General features: G+C 39.3%; 1 protein-coding gene across 7 annotated transcripts in view; it reads left to right on the top strand.

Moving 5' to 3' along the window:
- Positions 1-16,167, top strand: part of myocd (myocardin) — a 95,537-nt gene that overhangs the window by 58,019 nt on the left and 21,351 nt on the right. For 2 of the 7 annotated variants that reach the window (XM_057056083.1, XM_057056064.1), the window contains exon 1: positions 12,776-13,132. The exons of the other annotated variants lie outside the window; for them this stretch is intronic. In XM_057056083.1, coding sequence (XP_056912063.1) covers positions 13,078-13,132 — 55 coding nt within the window. In that variant the 5' untranslated portion in view covers positions 12,776-13,077. Of the gene's footprint in view, positions 1-12,775; positions 13,133-16,167 lie in introns of those variants that run through there. 7 annotated transcript variants of the gene reach the window in all.

Genomic DNA, 16,167 nt, shown 5'->3' with positions numbered 1-16,167 from the left:
TTTGTTGCTGTAAAGAGAGAATTGGTCAGCAAATAAAAAAAAAAAATCAAATCTACATTTTGACTAACTATGCCAGTTAAGTTTTGCATTTGCATTTTTTGTACTCCTTTGGCCTATAGGTCTATTAACATGATTATTAATCATTCTTTCTAACACACACAGTTCTTATAGCCACCACATTATTTGCTATTAACTGTCTCATTTACAATGTTAGCTGGAAAGTATACTGAACATTAAACTTGGAGAATAATAAAGTCTCATTATGCAGGATTGAGCACTGCACCATTGCCACATCACTCCATTGCCACTCTTTTAACGTATAACCCACCTTATATGTGTGGCCATTGTGTTAAAACAAAAACTGCAATGTTCTGTTCAACAGCAACCTCTGGTCATGAAAAATCCCAAAGTCTGCCAATACACTTTTAAAATACAAACAAATACCACACAAAAGTATACAAATACAAAACAACAAACTACAATGGATCCTGCTGCTATGACAAGTGCATTTGGTGCATTAGGTAACATAGTGGCAGCGGGTTGCCTGCAAAGTGAAATCAGTTTTGTTCGGTTTTGTTCCACCTCTTTCCCTCCTCTGTCCTCATATTGTGCATAGCAATAGTAAAAGCCTTTACCCTTTTGCTGTAAGTAACACAGGTGTGCACAGGTGTGTGGTAAAATATATTGAAAGTTGAAACCATATACCGTATTAATTTGAATGGAAGGCACCTTGTTGTGATTAGGATGACAGAAACAGACATGCTGGGCTCCACTCACAGAGAGCACCACAGATGGATCAGAACTGTCTAAAATCAGAATATAAACATTTATAAGATCATAAGATCTGAAGGAATATATTCAGTAAACAGGCTGATACATAAGCTGGCTGAGGTTACATGTGCTGTGTTTAAGAGCAGGCCAGTGATGGACAACCACATTTTCCATCAATTATATGAAAAAATATTGTACTGCTCTTATCTCAGATTGGCTTACAAGGTGTGCTTGTGTGCTTTCCTTTGCTTGAAGGGCACCAGAGGGAGTATTTTATTGTGATTTTGGAGCTTGTTTTATTTATGATATTTTTTTGTCCACTGCTTGGACATCCCAGACATTTATATTTTTCTTTTGGAATAATACCTGAGAGGATTTAATACATTTCATCTGCTGAAACAGAAGCAATTTTCTGATGTGTGTAAGACAAGTGCTTTTTGAGCAACATGAAACTGCATGCAGCATTTACAAAAAGACCAATTATATCCAACTTGTCATGTATATCACTGTGCTCCGTTAATTAGGTTTGAAGATTAAATGTAAATAAAATACATTTATACTATTATCATAGGTGGATGCTTGGGTGTAAAAAGTGTAAAAAAAAAAAAAAAAAAAAAATACTATTTAGAGTATTTTAGTAGATAAAACACTACAGTAAATTGTAGTAAACTAAGATATTTGAGCTGTACAAGACTCTGGAGTTTGAACCAATAAGGGTGGGATATTTCCCTTAAATCACTCTATTGTTATATATACGGATCTTATGATTCCTGTGACTGCATGCACATCAGACACTTTAAATACAACATCAGAAAAGCCAGTTTTTGGACTGCAGTAAATCAGACAGTGGCGACTAGAGTAATCTGAGGGTAACTTCAATGGTGTAATCTTTACCACTCAGGAATTTGAATCCAGCAATTTGAGTTCAAATCTCAGTTTGAACTCCAGCCATGTGCTAATGTGTATGGTGTAAACAGTGTGAAAATGTCAGTTTCCCCTTCTGGCATCAATGAAAGTGACCCAAGATGTGCACCTTAATTTTGAAATGTAAAAGAAATAACTATTTTATGGTTGTTTATTTCTGTTTTGTGACTGACTACCCTTGTTATCACTGTTTGATCCTCACATCCAGGCTTCCCAAGGTATAAGTGTGGAACAGTGAATCCATCAAAGGTTACCTCCTAAATGTCTCCTAAATGCTGCTTCTCCAAAAGCCAAGAGCCAAGATAACACGGCACAGAAGATCATATTTTTGAAGGTTTCGGCTGACATACCAGAAGCTATGGGAATTGGTTTCAGCAAAAACAACTTTTTATATTGCGATCAAGCTCGGGCCAATCACATGGAGATCTTATCAGGGGTCAAGTATGTGTTCATTACAGATGTTCTCCAATTAACACTGATCATTCCTTGTTTATGTACACTACTCTTTATTTTCAATACACCTTGGAAATTTCATTAAACTGAAGAAGAGCTACAACAGGTATTCGGCCTTTGATCCATTGTTTGCTTTAGTTTGATGTAGACGGCTGTCCAATGATACTAAGTATCGTGCTGGTTGGCTTTACTCTGAAATTACCAACTGGGCTAAGAGAGACTTTGTACCTAATAAGAAAGGAAGAATGGGCTACTTTCTATGTTTTTTATTAATACAGAAAAATAAATGTGCACTTATGTGAAACTACATTTTGCCTATTTATGGAATCTGTCAGGGAAAGTGTGAGATATTATTCTTTCACCAGAGTCACCCCTGCATTCTTTTCAGAGATAAAAGGGAGACTTTTTTTAAAATCTGTCCATTCTTTGTCAAACTCTGTTGCATACAGTTCCCATAATGGTGCTCAACCCCTGAAGAGTTATAATGAGCTAACATAGTCCAGAGACTCATCGAGCAGCATAAAGTGCAGTATAAAGAGGACCGTGAGGTCAAGAACTTTTCAATTTTCTTCCAAATCAACGGTGATTCCAATAAAATCACTCAGTCATGCAAAATATAAATCACCATAGAGGCTCATCTAGAGCCAGATCACAGCTCCTCTATTAACCTGAATAAATCTTATATTTTCTTGGTGTAAAACTGAATATTTGTTTAACATGAGACCAAACTTGGTTGTGGCAGTTGGGGATTATTATCTAGTAATTAGCGATTATTAGATAATAATTGTTGTATGATTAGGGTTGTTGTAACTTCTCTTACACCTAAAATATGTCTATGTGAAAATACAAAAAAGTACACTTTCACAGAGATTGCTGTAAATGGACAAGTGTTTTCAACTGCAGTCCTCGGTTGTGAGGTTAAAACAATAGGTGTTAGAAGTTGCATAGATTACAGTTAAAGTAATAATTTTTTCTTCTAGACATGCTATTAATTACTCATTCATTTACAAACAAGAGTAGAAAAGAGTCTCTAAAGTCATATACATCCAACATGAATGTTTTCTGACCTGTTTTGGTAATTTCTGTCTTTATCTGCTCATGCAGACCATATCAAATTTCTGTATTGGGTTGAGTGACACAGTTGACATTCCGTTGCTTTCAGCAAACTTTAGCATCTAGATCCAGACATAATGACTACTGAAGTTTAAATAACATTTAAATAATATAACCTCCATAAAAATGTATTGAAACAATAATGAAAGAAGCTATTGCAACTCAAAAGCTTTTTCTCTGTAAATGCAGGTCTTCTATGTATGCTGACCTTCTCGCATATTGTCAGAGGCTTATGTGTTCTTTGGCCTGCAGTGTCTGATTGAGCGGCAGACCACTCCAGAGAAATTCAGGCAGCCATTTCTGCAGGCTATGTTCCCATCTCTGACAGACAGGAATGATAAGAGTCGCCTGGCAGCACCAAGAAGCCAAAGTCCTGTAGTACATACAAGGTCACCCATTACAATTTAAAATAAAAGGATACCTGGCAAGGACCTTTAATTTACTTTTGCAACTACAATTTGTGAGATCCCATGAGAAGTGCAGTAAAGGTGACAGACTTTGACCTAGATGGTCTTTGAGAACATAGAGCAAGTTTTAGTTTCTTATGCAAACAAAAGAGGTGAGAATATCCAGTTTTAGTTTTTTTTTATCCAGACCCCAAAGCGGAAAGATCCCCCATTATCTCCTTTGTTATAGCCCCGATTAGTACAATCCACAATGATGGAGATAAACCCAGAGATCTCTCAGTCAAATCTACTTTCTTTGCTTCTTTCCACTGGTCCGAGAAGCTGGTCATGTCTGCTCCCGAGTGCTGTTGATCTGACAAATTGCACCTCGCACATGTCAACAGACCCCAACATTTGCGAGCTGTCACTTAAGCTGATGACCAGGAGAGCAGCAGACAGATTGCAGATGTGTGGAATATTATGAGTGGGAACTCTGCATATGATGATGTCTGTGTGTTTACATATCAATTTAGATGTCCTTTTCCACCCAACAGAGGCTGTGCAGACATGTGACACCTGCAGATATTAGACACCTCGCTGTTCTTCCTTAATCTCTGTCACCTATGTTTACTCTGTTTTCATGGATCCATGTTTATTTGTTGTATCATGTTATTTATGTTCTATGTTAACATTGAATCATGTTTTTAGTTGTTTTTTCCAGCATGGATCACAGACCGCAGAGAATGAAATGGTCTTCAGGCACTTTGAAAGAAGAAATGGAAGAGTGAAAAAGAAATTAGAGTTGGAATTACTACAAACTTCCAAAGGGGCCTGCTCTAATTTTTGATGGTTCTTGCACTAAATAGTGAAAAGCGATCTGAATTACTGTACACAGACAAGGTTAAAATATGATGTCACATCATCTGGATTGATGACAACTCTTCAGACATTGATGGGAAGGAATCCTTGCTGTCTCTCAGATTCCAGCATCATTTCTCTGAAGCTGAGGACACTGTGTAGTTGTATTTTGCCTCCTCCCCTTACTTGCCCCCCCCTCCCAGCTCCTATGGAGCCAATGAGTCGTTCAGGCCTGTGATCATCATCGTCGGTCCACAACTCAACACACAGGCAGCCAGTGACATTATACATTGCCATGGAAATGAGTGTGTGGTGGGGGGGACAGACAGCTAGTGTGTTGCAATGACTGGAGGTGTCACCTTTTTGAATCCACCACATTTTTGCTTCGAGTCAGTTCTAATTGTGTTCATAAGGATGTTTGTATTGGTATTGCAGATGTCTTTCCTTTATCTGAAAAACCTTTCTTATTTTGATGCTGCTATAGACTTATAAATACTAGAAAATACAAAATTATAATATAATATAAATACTAGAATATCATTATTCCTAATTACATGCAAGCTACAGCCATTGCTCAAGTCCTTAACAATGGTAATAAGATTGTAATCAATAATCATTTCATACTGTTCAGAGCATAAAATGTATACAAAAAAGGCCACCCTTTCAGTTCTAATCTGTGTGATAGTTTGGATAATTTATAATAGAACTGTCATTTAGATAAAGTAAATCCATAGACTGTGGACACTGTGACTGTACACTGGGTGATAATCACCACATACTGAGGATTATGTGTTTCAAAGCTGTCTATGTTGCAATAAAATAAAACCTCAAAGAACAGCAGATCTCAGAGAAAAGTTCCTGGATTTGTTGGAGAAATTTAAGGGAGTTAGATGCAAGGACACACTTAAGAGGTAGGTTTTTTTGCTGCTGAAAGGTTTCTAGTTAAGAACATACCTGGACCACCAGAGTAAATAAGAATTTTAATGTGAAGAATAGACACAGAATATATCAGAGAAAATGTCTGATGCAAACAAGACTCAAGGACATATTAACAAAAAGATGCCATGTAAGTTGTGTGTTGATTTGAACAATTGATTTGTTTAAATCACTAACTTTTTAAGCATGTCAAATTCTGACCGGAAGTGAAATATCTTGATTAAAGTCCTCTTTTACAAACCAACCCTTTACTTTTCAAACAACCGTCCCAGTTTAACACCCTTGAATCATCAGACTCACAGTTTTGGTCTAATATGGAAATGGCTCCAGTGCATGCTCTCTTAAGAGGAGAGCTTATTTGTTTATTTGATGATTTATTGATTTATTTGTTCAGTTTTCTCTAATATTTATTCTTCCATTTTCTGCAGTAAATAATATTGAGTCGCTAGACCCCTTAATTACTACATGATGTTGTTGTATTTCTGTTTTAGAAGAGTAGACCAATGATCCCCACCTTTCATTACTTTTGATACTTGTGAAAAAAAGTTATTCTTGATGCCTTTTTATACTGGTTTGATTGTTACTGCTCTTCTATCATCAGGGATGTTTGATCTCCTTTAAACAGACCACAGTTAAATTTCCCAGATAGTCTGATTTGTTCAGCTAGGTGAGAAAGCTCATCTGAGCTGCAATGTTTTTTCCTCCTGGTTGGTGCTCATTTCCCGGCAGTTTGGTCCGCTTACAAAAACGCAGTGTGAAAGTGAACAGAACAAAACCTCTGGCATTCACCACTCAATGGAACTGAGTTACTCAAAATATCATATTGTGAAAGTGCCTTTATATAACACTCAAATGCTTCTTGAGATTTGCTGTAAAAAAAAAAAAAATCATGATTAGACATGAGCGCATTGCTATTATAACATAACAGCCCAAGATTGCCTGTCATTGTAAAATCCAGAATACCACATGATGACTGAGCTTACTGCCTGACAACTGATAAAGCACATTGTAAGACAGTAATACATGAAAGTTTAGTTCTCTGCTTTGTTTCAGTTTGATTTGCCTTTCCTATTTTTTGCTGCTGCCTGCTCTTGAGGCCATTAAAATTGCCATACCCAATGAGGTAAAGGCAATAGCTTTATATGGTCCCTAATCCTGTTAACTGCGTCAGCAGGACCAGATTTGTGTGATTCTTTTTCACTCAGTCAGGAGTGTTGTACAGTTTTCCAAACCTAACAAATAAATGTAGTGTGGCGGGGTTTACACATACATATATACATACATACACACACACACACACACACACACACACACACACACACACAGACAGACATACATACATACGTAAAAGAAGCGGGAAAAAAGACATCAAGAAACCCCAATACATATACAGACATCCCCATTCTCAACCCTACAAAAATGACCTACCAATGGTCCCTGGGGTCTTAAAAGCAACAGTGTTGTTAGTGTGAGCTTGTTGTTTCAGCTTTTGGAATCAGATGAGGAAGAAAGTAAGGTTTGTCTCCAAACTACCTATCTAGGGCAAAATCACAAAAAAAGAAGGCAACATACCGAATCAATGGGTCGGCATGACGATAGCATAATTCCTTACTTACAATTCACATAAGTCAGCCCTCTGTAGATAGCACATGTAGCCTAGTATTTGGTTTGAATGTGGAATAGCAAAAAATGTCAGCCCTGATAAATGTTCAGGGTTGGTGATTAGACAAACTACCCTCCGGGTGAGTGTGCAATTACGTAGTACACACGTGCACATGTAGCTAGAAACACACCACACACACAAACACACACACACACACACACACGTAGACCTATAAATAAGGCTGTGGTCCTGCTGGGTCAAGTGGAGTCCAGCCTGGCAGATACCAGCCCTGTACACAGGGATCAGTCTGTGGCCCATGGCAACCCTTGTGTCTGCTTCCTATTTGTACCTAGATCAGATTACCGACCCAGCCGTAGACCCTCTTCAAAACTGTTTTTGCAAGAACTAAAATCTTACCCGGTATCACTGTTGCATGTTTTATTCTGTCACACAGATGTCAGTGGGGGAAAGGAGGGGTTGCGAGGTTGTGGGGAGGTGGGGTCATACCAATAAAAACACGGCTCCAGTTGGTCCTGAATGAGAGAAGGAATGTGCTGCCTGACAGGCCATTTCAGCTAGGTCATTTAGAAGTTCTGGAGCAGGCCAGGAGATTCAGATAGCTAAATATTTGCAGTACTGAGACCTTTCTGTATGTCTTCTATGAATCATGCAGTGATGAGATGATGCAAATCTACTGTGTCATTGGTATTGGTTTTTAATCACAATGGAAAAAGGCAGAAGCCAGCTACTGATTTGGCCTATGATGAGTTGATACAATATTTCAGTCCTCCATTATCCATTGAAATGAAACCAGTTAAAATCAGACTTCGAATATATTTTAGTTATTTATCGTTGCTGCTTTATTTTGATATGATTTGAAAGAAATGTAGATAGACATTTTTGAACCCAAACAAAACTCTTAGGGGAAGATTCAGTTGTGTAAGTTGATTCATTAGAACTTACGGCCAAGCAACCAGTTGATTGAGCTTGTTGGGAACATTGTCTTTGTCCCAGTACACACCGATGGGAGTGAAATCATTTTTTGTAGAAATTGTGTTGGTTCTGCTACAATAGCCATTTATGCTCTTTCTGATAATATTGGATCATTTATTTGTGAACAAGTTTCCAACAAATTAGTGTAAATATGAACAAAATAAGCTGTTACAGTTTACTTGCACAACCAGACCATGCTAAATTTAAACGTGACATCTTCACCTGAAAATATTTTAGCCATTATTCAGTCATTCTATTTGATCAAGTTTTTACTTAATTCATTTCTTTTTGCACTCTGTCAAGCATCATAAGTCTTAAACCTAGCACACATGGTTTCTCTTTATGTGCCGTCTATTGCCCTGTTAGTCATGGACACACATTAACAAGACTACAGCCCTTATTAATAGGCAGGAGTTAGTGTTAAGCTGTGGTGATGCGGACCTGTCTCTTTGTTGAAGCCTTTACAGTCACCCCAGTCTGCCTCCTGCTCGCTTCTGTGGCCGCCAGCCAGAGCCTGTAGACGGCACTGGAGGCAATGTCAATTGCTGAAACCTAAACAAGCAGGAAAGCGCACACAACATCATCCCCTCCCTGTGTTTTCACTCTTACATGAAGCGGAGACAGTCAGAGCCCCTCGCACCCAGTGCTCGGGTTTGGGATTCCTTTCAGCTCATTTTCCCAAACATTCTGACATGTCCAGAAGTCTGAGCAAGGGGACAGCAGTAAAGATGACCAAGCTGAAGACAAGATAAAGCATGACCGCAGAGGAGTGGGTGTAATTGGAGACAGGAGTGGAGGTGGTTGGCTTGGGCTCGTCTTTCTGTCACTGCTGGTTTGGATTCAGTTGGCTCCCTTTGGAAATTGTTCATTATAACCACTGCTCAAAGAAGGGAAACACTCAACCGCATTTTGGCTCCATCCCTACATTTTTTTCCAAGCCTCCGTCAACTCCTCTCACAGTATATTTCTGACTCCTCCACCCTCTCCTCTGCTCTTATATTCTTTATAGTTCATCCAATTTGTTTTCATTCCTTAATCTTCTTCGTTTCCTTGTTTTTTGTCAGTGACCAGTGTCATGAGAACATTCAGCATTCTGATAACACTGATTGCTGATAAAGGACTGACTCACTCTCAAGTTAAATCTGTTGATAAATCTAGTGTCCATCATCTAACCTCATTTTACCCTATTGCCCTGTTTTTCTTTGCAGTGCAGTGATAGTTTTTTAAAAAAGGTGTCTACTTTTTAATATTTTATGCAAAACACATAATTGTTTTATGGAGAATAGAAAAATAATTGGGCTGTGGAAAGTGAGGGACACATGACACTACAACTGAAATATTGTAAATGTGGGAATTATTTAAATAGCATATTACACTGTTGGTGCCGGTGGTGACAAGTATAGTGGGGACCAGTGAAAACTGGAAGTGTTGGATTCATCATACTTCCAAATTTTGACACTGTGAATAGAAATTGGTTCAAGAGCATCTGTCTTCTGTTATTTGTCACTTATTTCTACCCAGAGTCATAGGAAGGTGCTGTCATCTACCCCAGCCAATGGTACTTTTAAGCACTTTATTGGGACTGTTGTCTTTGCCAGTACACGTGCTTGGGAGAGTAACTGATCTATGGTTGAAATCACGTGGCCTACATGACAATAAGTAGCTCCATTCCGACTGGTCTGTAGCTTGAGAACTGATTTCAAATGTGCTTGTGTGCACTTTAAAGTGCAGTTTTGGTTGTAATAATTTGGGATATTTTTAGGTGTCGTCTTAATATTTTATGGGAGGTTTGCTGTCAGTTTTTAATTATTTTGCTTTTATTTAATGCTTTTACATTGCAACATATCTGAGGTCATTTTTTTCACATGTGATAAATAAGGCAGCATGTAATACCAGCAGTTTACATTGAAACGAAATGCAAGGTAGTTAGCACTGGTCTTTAAAAAATATATTACATACAAGCTTTTGTTTAAAATTTACAGTGGAAAGTACATAAACTCCCTTCTCCCCAAATTTAAAAATAGAATTTGTCTGATTTCTGGGAGTTCTTACAATGATGTACATTGAAGCATTCATTTTCTTCCAACTCTGGCAGTTATCATCTTACATTGCCAGCAGATAAAAGATGATGCATATTTTAGCTTCCTTTTACATCTTTTATGAGTACTGCTATTCTCGTCAGCTGTATTTGCACATTGAATCTTCATTGATTCACTTATGGCGTTTATCTGAGAACCACCCAGCAATGAATCATCACCAGGAGCCAGGACCGCATCTAGAAGACTGAGGCAGAATTGCAAGACAAAATAAAGACTGACAGGGCACTATTACCACCTCCTACCTCTGTAAGCCACAGATAACTGAAAACTAATTAAGGTAAAATCCTGAATCCTGCTTTTGCATTCATTCAGTACAGCCGATCTTCCATTCATGCTGCTTTTGCCAGTACACTTAAGTATGCTTCTTTATGTTCGCCAGTGATGCTCTTGAAAGCAATTGGTCAAGGGACAGCTGGATTCCAAAGATGGTAGAGACATTTAAAGCATTTGAAATATGTATGTGTGTGTTCCTATCAGCAGCTGCTCAGCTGCAGTGGTGGTGTGGGGGTGAATAAGACTGATTCGGTGTTTATGGGAACTGATGGCAACAACAATGGGAAGCAGTTGCTTAAATCACCACCCAGTCACTTTGTATGACATAGCCGTGCAGTCCGCTGACTTTTGGATGTCATTTTTATAATATTTTGTGCAGTTTGAGCATTTCAACTCCTCACATCTGTTACATCTTAAAGCACAAGAATGGACACCAAACACTGGCTGTCATGGTTTTTGATCTAGATGTCTGCACAGTTGGCCAATAAACTCACTGGGCTTAGGTTGTAGCATCATGGAATGTGGGTTTTCACCAAGTCGTGCACATTTATTGTATCAGAGATCTTGCAGTGCATCAGAGGGAGGAGCACAAAAACGTGTCTTATGACAGCCTGCTGCACGCTTAATGTATATAATGTAAAAAAACATGCTCTTGGATCTGTCTAATTGGTTTATGAGCATGAACTTCTTTTGTCTCTTTCTTTACACACATGTGCAACTCCAGACGGTTCAGATGAGACTTGTCACATTCGTTGACATAGGCCCCAATTAAAGGGGAGGATTAAGCCAGGGCTGGGTGACCTCTCCTGGAATCTTTCAGAGATGCTGTGTGTACACTGTCAAACCCTTTGACAAACCTTCCCTTTAAGCACTTTCACCTGCTAATTAAGACACTGGACTCCTGTGCATGTGTATGTGTGTGTGTTCATTCACAGTGCATGCAAGATGAATGTACCCGTGACTGTCATCTCAAGATTTGCAGCCTGAGAAGCTTCTATGTAAATATTTGAGTTAAGCGTTGTGCTGCTTTTTGGAGTTCACTGAGGCGCACATCAGCACGCGGGTTACAGAAATGGAACCATTGCCGTCATTTATTACATTGAATCATTTAATGTTTTGGCGTGTCCATCGCTGCTGTGTGCATGTCAAAGCTCAGCAACAAAAGCCGAGCAGTGTTTATGGTGTGATGGGATTAAAATGGATGGCGGTGGGGCAGAAGCAGTGAGCTGTTGCCGTAAGAAGCTCTGAGTGGCTGATTAGTGTGGCGTTGCTGTGGAAAGTGGAGAAAAGAGCTGCAGTCACACACTTTTCTTTGGTGTAGTTTGTATTTACAGTAGCAAAATTGGAAAGTGGTGAGGATATTAGGGAATGTTTTTGGGGACTTGTGGAGAGCGACAAGCTGGAGATGGAGCTGAAGGAGATGAAAAGATATGGAGAAAATATTTTTATATTAGGAGACAAACCTTTGGGCCTAAATTAAGGAAAACCTTAACAAGAAAAAATGTTATCTAGAGAGATTTCTTGATATACTGTAGCCTCCGTGACCCCAGCTGCTCTTGGGAAAGTTGAGGATGAAATATATTTGGGAGTGGCAACCGCTGGAAAATAAGCATATTTACCAAATGTTCCACTGTTCTTTTAAATATAACAATAAAAATCACGTTTGGACTTTAGCATGTGACCAAAACCCACAGTCATCATCATGACAGTGACAATGACATTTCTGTTGGTGAAAAAATGGAATTTGGGGAATTGATGTTTTACATGATTAGCCCAACCAATGCTTTTACATTTTTTGCATCTTAATTTATTTATTTATAACCTTGATCTAACCAAGCATCTAACAACAATATAGTATCTAACATTAATGTAGCAAGTACAACAGATATATTATGTATGCAAACGGTATACAAAGTCCTAATATAGAAAATCCCATTTCTTAAATAAGTACTTATGGTCTAGTATATTACTTCATGGCTATGTTGTGTGCAAAGCATCTACAATGACTGAATAGGTGAAATTATTGGAAATTTAGCTCCTGTGAGACAGATTCTGTCAATATTAGATTTTTTCCAACACTGGAAAGTTACTGTCTCTGCTTTTCCCAGTTTCTCCCTCCTGGCTGTACTGTTGCTCCACTATCTGTGTCTCTATCTGGATCTAATCGCTCCCCCTCTCTCCTCTTCAATGACGGCCAACAGGGCTGATAGGCAGATATATTTACACTGGTGAAGGAAAGGAAGAAAGGAGGAAGAAGTCATCAGCAGGGGCCTATCTGCCCAGCCTCGCAGACTCTGGCAGGCGGAGCAAACTTTAAGGCTCCTCCCCATACAGGGCATATCTCTCTCTCTCTGTGCTCTCCCTGGGCCTCAGAGTTTTCAGCTGGATGGGACCAAAGCTTGACCAGACTCACACAGTCCCACGTCAGCCTCTCGGGGATAGGAAGCAGAAGACATAGTCTGCAGCCAGCACTTACACCGGCTGCTGATAGATTCCACAAAGCCAGTGAATTATTTTCCCTACATCACTTTTCCACTAGAGCACTTGATGAAGCAGGCTGCTACATTTAATCTTCATCCAGAGCTGACCAGGAGGGTCAAAGTGCACACTGCAAATCGAATGACTTCATTTTGCACCTCTTAAACACTGGACCTGTATTGTTAGCATTATGACTCTTCTGGGCTCCGAACACTCCATACTGATACGAAGCAAGTTTAGATCAGGTAAGTCACCTGATGACTCTGTGTGAAGTTATGTCTTCTTTGTTGTTCCTCTCAGCAACCTGGCAAAACAAATGTCAACACATGGCATTTACAGGCAATCCTTCACACATTAATATCACTCTAAGTTGCGTTGACACTTGTGATGAGCTTTTCAGTTCACACAAGCAAACAGGTGTGTCATAAATTGATGCTGAGAAGAAAATCAGAGGGAGGCTGGCCGAGGTCAAGAAATCCTGCACAGTAACAACTGAGCCCTGACGATGTGCCCTGTCAAGCTGTGAGAGATTCATAGGCTGGCTGTATTTCTTTGATGATGTTTCTTCCCTCATAAAAAGAGGACATGTGAGGGTGGTGTCTTGGGCAGGTTACTGCACTTGCTCCATGCCAACTTGCTGCTGAGGCAAACCAGAGAGATATTTCCCAGTGTGTGCAGGCTGATAATGGCAGATTACGGAACTGGAGAGGGGTCACAGGTTATCTTGCTGTAGTTCAGTGGGAAGCTGTGTATGTGGGTGTATATGGGTCTATTTGAGAGATGGGGGAAGAGCGTGTATAATAGCAACAATTATATCTCCATCTTATGTACAGCAGCTTTTGGAGCTTTATTTCCACATACTCTATTCTCTTGCTGTTAAACGTTTAACATTATGAAGAACGTATTTCTGTGTGTAGTCTGAGCAACACTGCCACCTCCCTGAGGGAAGTGTAACTGTCAGTGACAATTGCAAAGTCCAAAACCCAGCTTTCTCTGTTGCCTCTAAAACTCTAAATTCTCTAAAAGCAACTCTCCAAACTGCTGTGAATGTGCCAAATGTTGCTGTCAGCTTTTCTTTACAGTTTGCCTGTGAGTTCTAATTGCTTACCAGAAATGGCAGAGTAAATGATGCCTTTCCTCTGAGTTGTTTAGAGCAGATCTGCGGGTTGGGAAATGACCCCTAGTGCTCCAGGGAGGACAACAAGGCAGATGTTTCAGAAGTGAATGAGAGGTGTCCCATTGGCCATGTCCAAGCTACTCCAAAATCATTCACTTAATAAAATTGTCCAAAGGGGCCATGTGAGTTGGCAGTTTATCTAACATGCATTTAGCAGTTTTGTTTTGGCTTTCGAGAATGGATTTGTCTTGACATCTTTTTTAAGTTGTTAAATTTCCTCTGATTTCATGTGACTACTCGAAAAGTCACACCATATTTTGATTTTGACTGGCTCAACCAAGGTGGTAGTGCCTTTACTTGTACTGTACATTTTCAAAATTATTAACTCAGGCTCAGTGAAAATTCACTGGCTTGATCTGACAAAAATCTGTGGAGCTCAAAGTCAAATGATTATTCTGCTGCGAGTTTAGTAAAACTGGGTTTAGAAAACTGAAGGTCAGTTTAGAACCTGAGAAGAGGTTGCAGTAGATTACATGCACAATTGCCCATGCACAGAAATTCAATCATGACCAACATGTATATATGGATTCATGTCAATCTATTCGTGTCTGCTGTTACATTACATGTTCCCACGATGCATAGTTCAAACACTTTGCTTTTGAATGCAGCACATTAAAATGAATGACAACTCTTTTTTATATGATATCTGTGAGCAGAGCTGCAACAGTTAATTGTACTTCGGGCCATTTCCAATTCAGTTTTGATAAGGTTACTATAAAGTAGGGTCATGACTGTGCAAAGATTGAGTCTTTACTGCCACGGAAAACAGCCTATAGTTAGGATTAAAATATGGTGATGCAAGGTAACAACCAATTTGAAGGGTCAAGGGAATTTATGAGTGCACGAGTGAAATATTGAGCGTAAAAGAGGTGAAGCTGCACATAATTCTCTCCATGATAACCGTTGATGTAAAGGGGAGTCTCAGACAGTCAGGTGGTTCAAGAATTACAGCTTTCTTTAAGTTGATGCTCATGAGTTGCATTTTGAGATCCATTTAAACCAGTTGTCTGTCTGTTAACTGTATTTTCCTGTTGGCAAGTCTATGTGAACTACTGCTGTCCAATACTAAAATTATAGATTAAGAGGTCATTACAGACTTTCCCCAGTCTGGAGGTTGCTGGTTCATTGATGTTCCATTTTCATTTCAAATGGTTGTAGTCCAAGTTTTCATGTTTTGCCTCATCATGGCTTCACCTGTAGCTAAGGTGGGAGAGCATAACTGATTATAATACCATCACTACATCAATGCACACTGTGAGTTGTTAAAGATTACTCGAAAAATTCACAAAGGATGAAAAATATAGTCCTTTCAATATTTAAAGCAGGTGCTGTCAGTGTATTAGCAGTGCATAGAGATGCCCTGACCTGTTGCTCTGTGCGAGCTAGCAGCTACATGTTGAGACGAATTTACACCCGTGCCAAACTTATCATCCTGAACCAACACTAGACTGGCTGGAGTGATCCAGCAGAAAGATTTCGACTTTTTTTGCTGAGAGGATACAATGGGCCGTGAAGCGGCACCACCAAGAAGACAACAGAAGCGAGGCAAACAAGGGCTATGCTAACTGTCACTGCACAAAAACCAGCAGTTTGGCCATGTTTGTCCCCATTTTACCAAAATGGGCAAGATTAAACTTCAGCTCATTTACAATCAAATAGACAGTTGCATTAGGGTGATAACGGGGACCTGGCTGCATGTGAACATTCTGGACCTATCTGTGGAGCTAGCAATCTTTTGGGCAGACCACACATCAGACTTGGGGAAAGGTCCATTTAAGCTTCTGCTTCTGAGTAGCTTGTGGGGGTTTGTGTCAATATTGCATCATCTGTGACCATCACAGAGGCACATCGTGCTCCTCCTAAAAATTATAACTGTATAGAGAGGGACTGCAGACCATGGCAGACCAGTGACTAGTTCAGCAAACTAAGTAAATTCTAGGTGTCATTATTCCAACTTTACTTTGTTTTGTGCCATGACGTTTTTGTTTTGGCCAGGGTGATCTAATTTTTCATTATCAATTTGAATTCAGCAAAGACACTGGTCATATATCCTTTATTTGAGCATTTGAGCTAAATGACAAATGGAATAGCTTGTCTGATTTT

This window comes from Takifugu flavidus, chromosome 1, assembly GCF_003711565.1.
Source record: "Takifugu flavidus isolate HTHZ2018 chromosome 1, ASM371156v2, whole genome shotgun sequence".
NCBI lineage: Eukaryota > Metazoa > Chordata > Actinopteri > Tetraodontiformes > Tetraodontidae > Takifugu > Takifugu flavidus.
The sequence above is the reverse complement of the archived record's forward strand: the minus strand, read 5'-3'. Positions and strand labels throughout refer to the sequence as shown.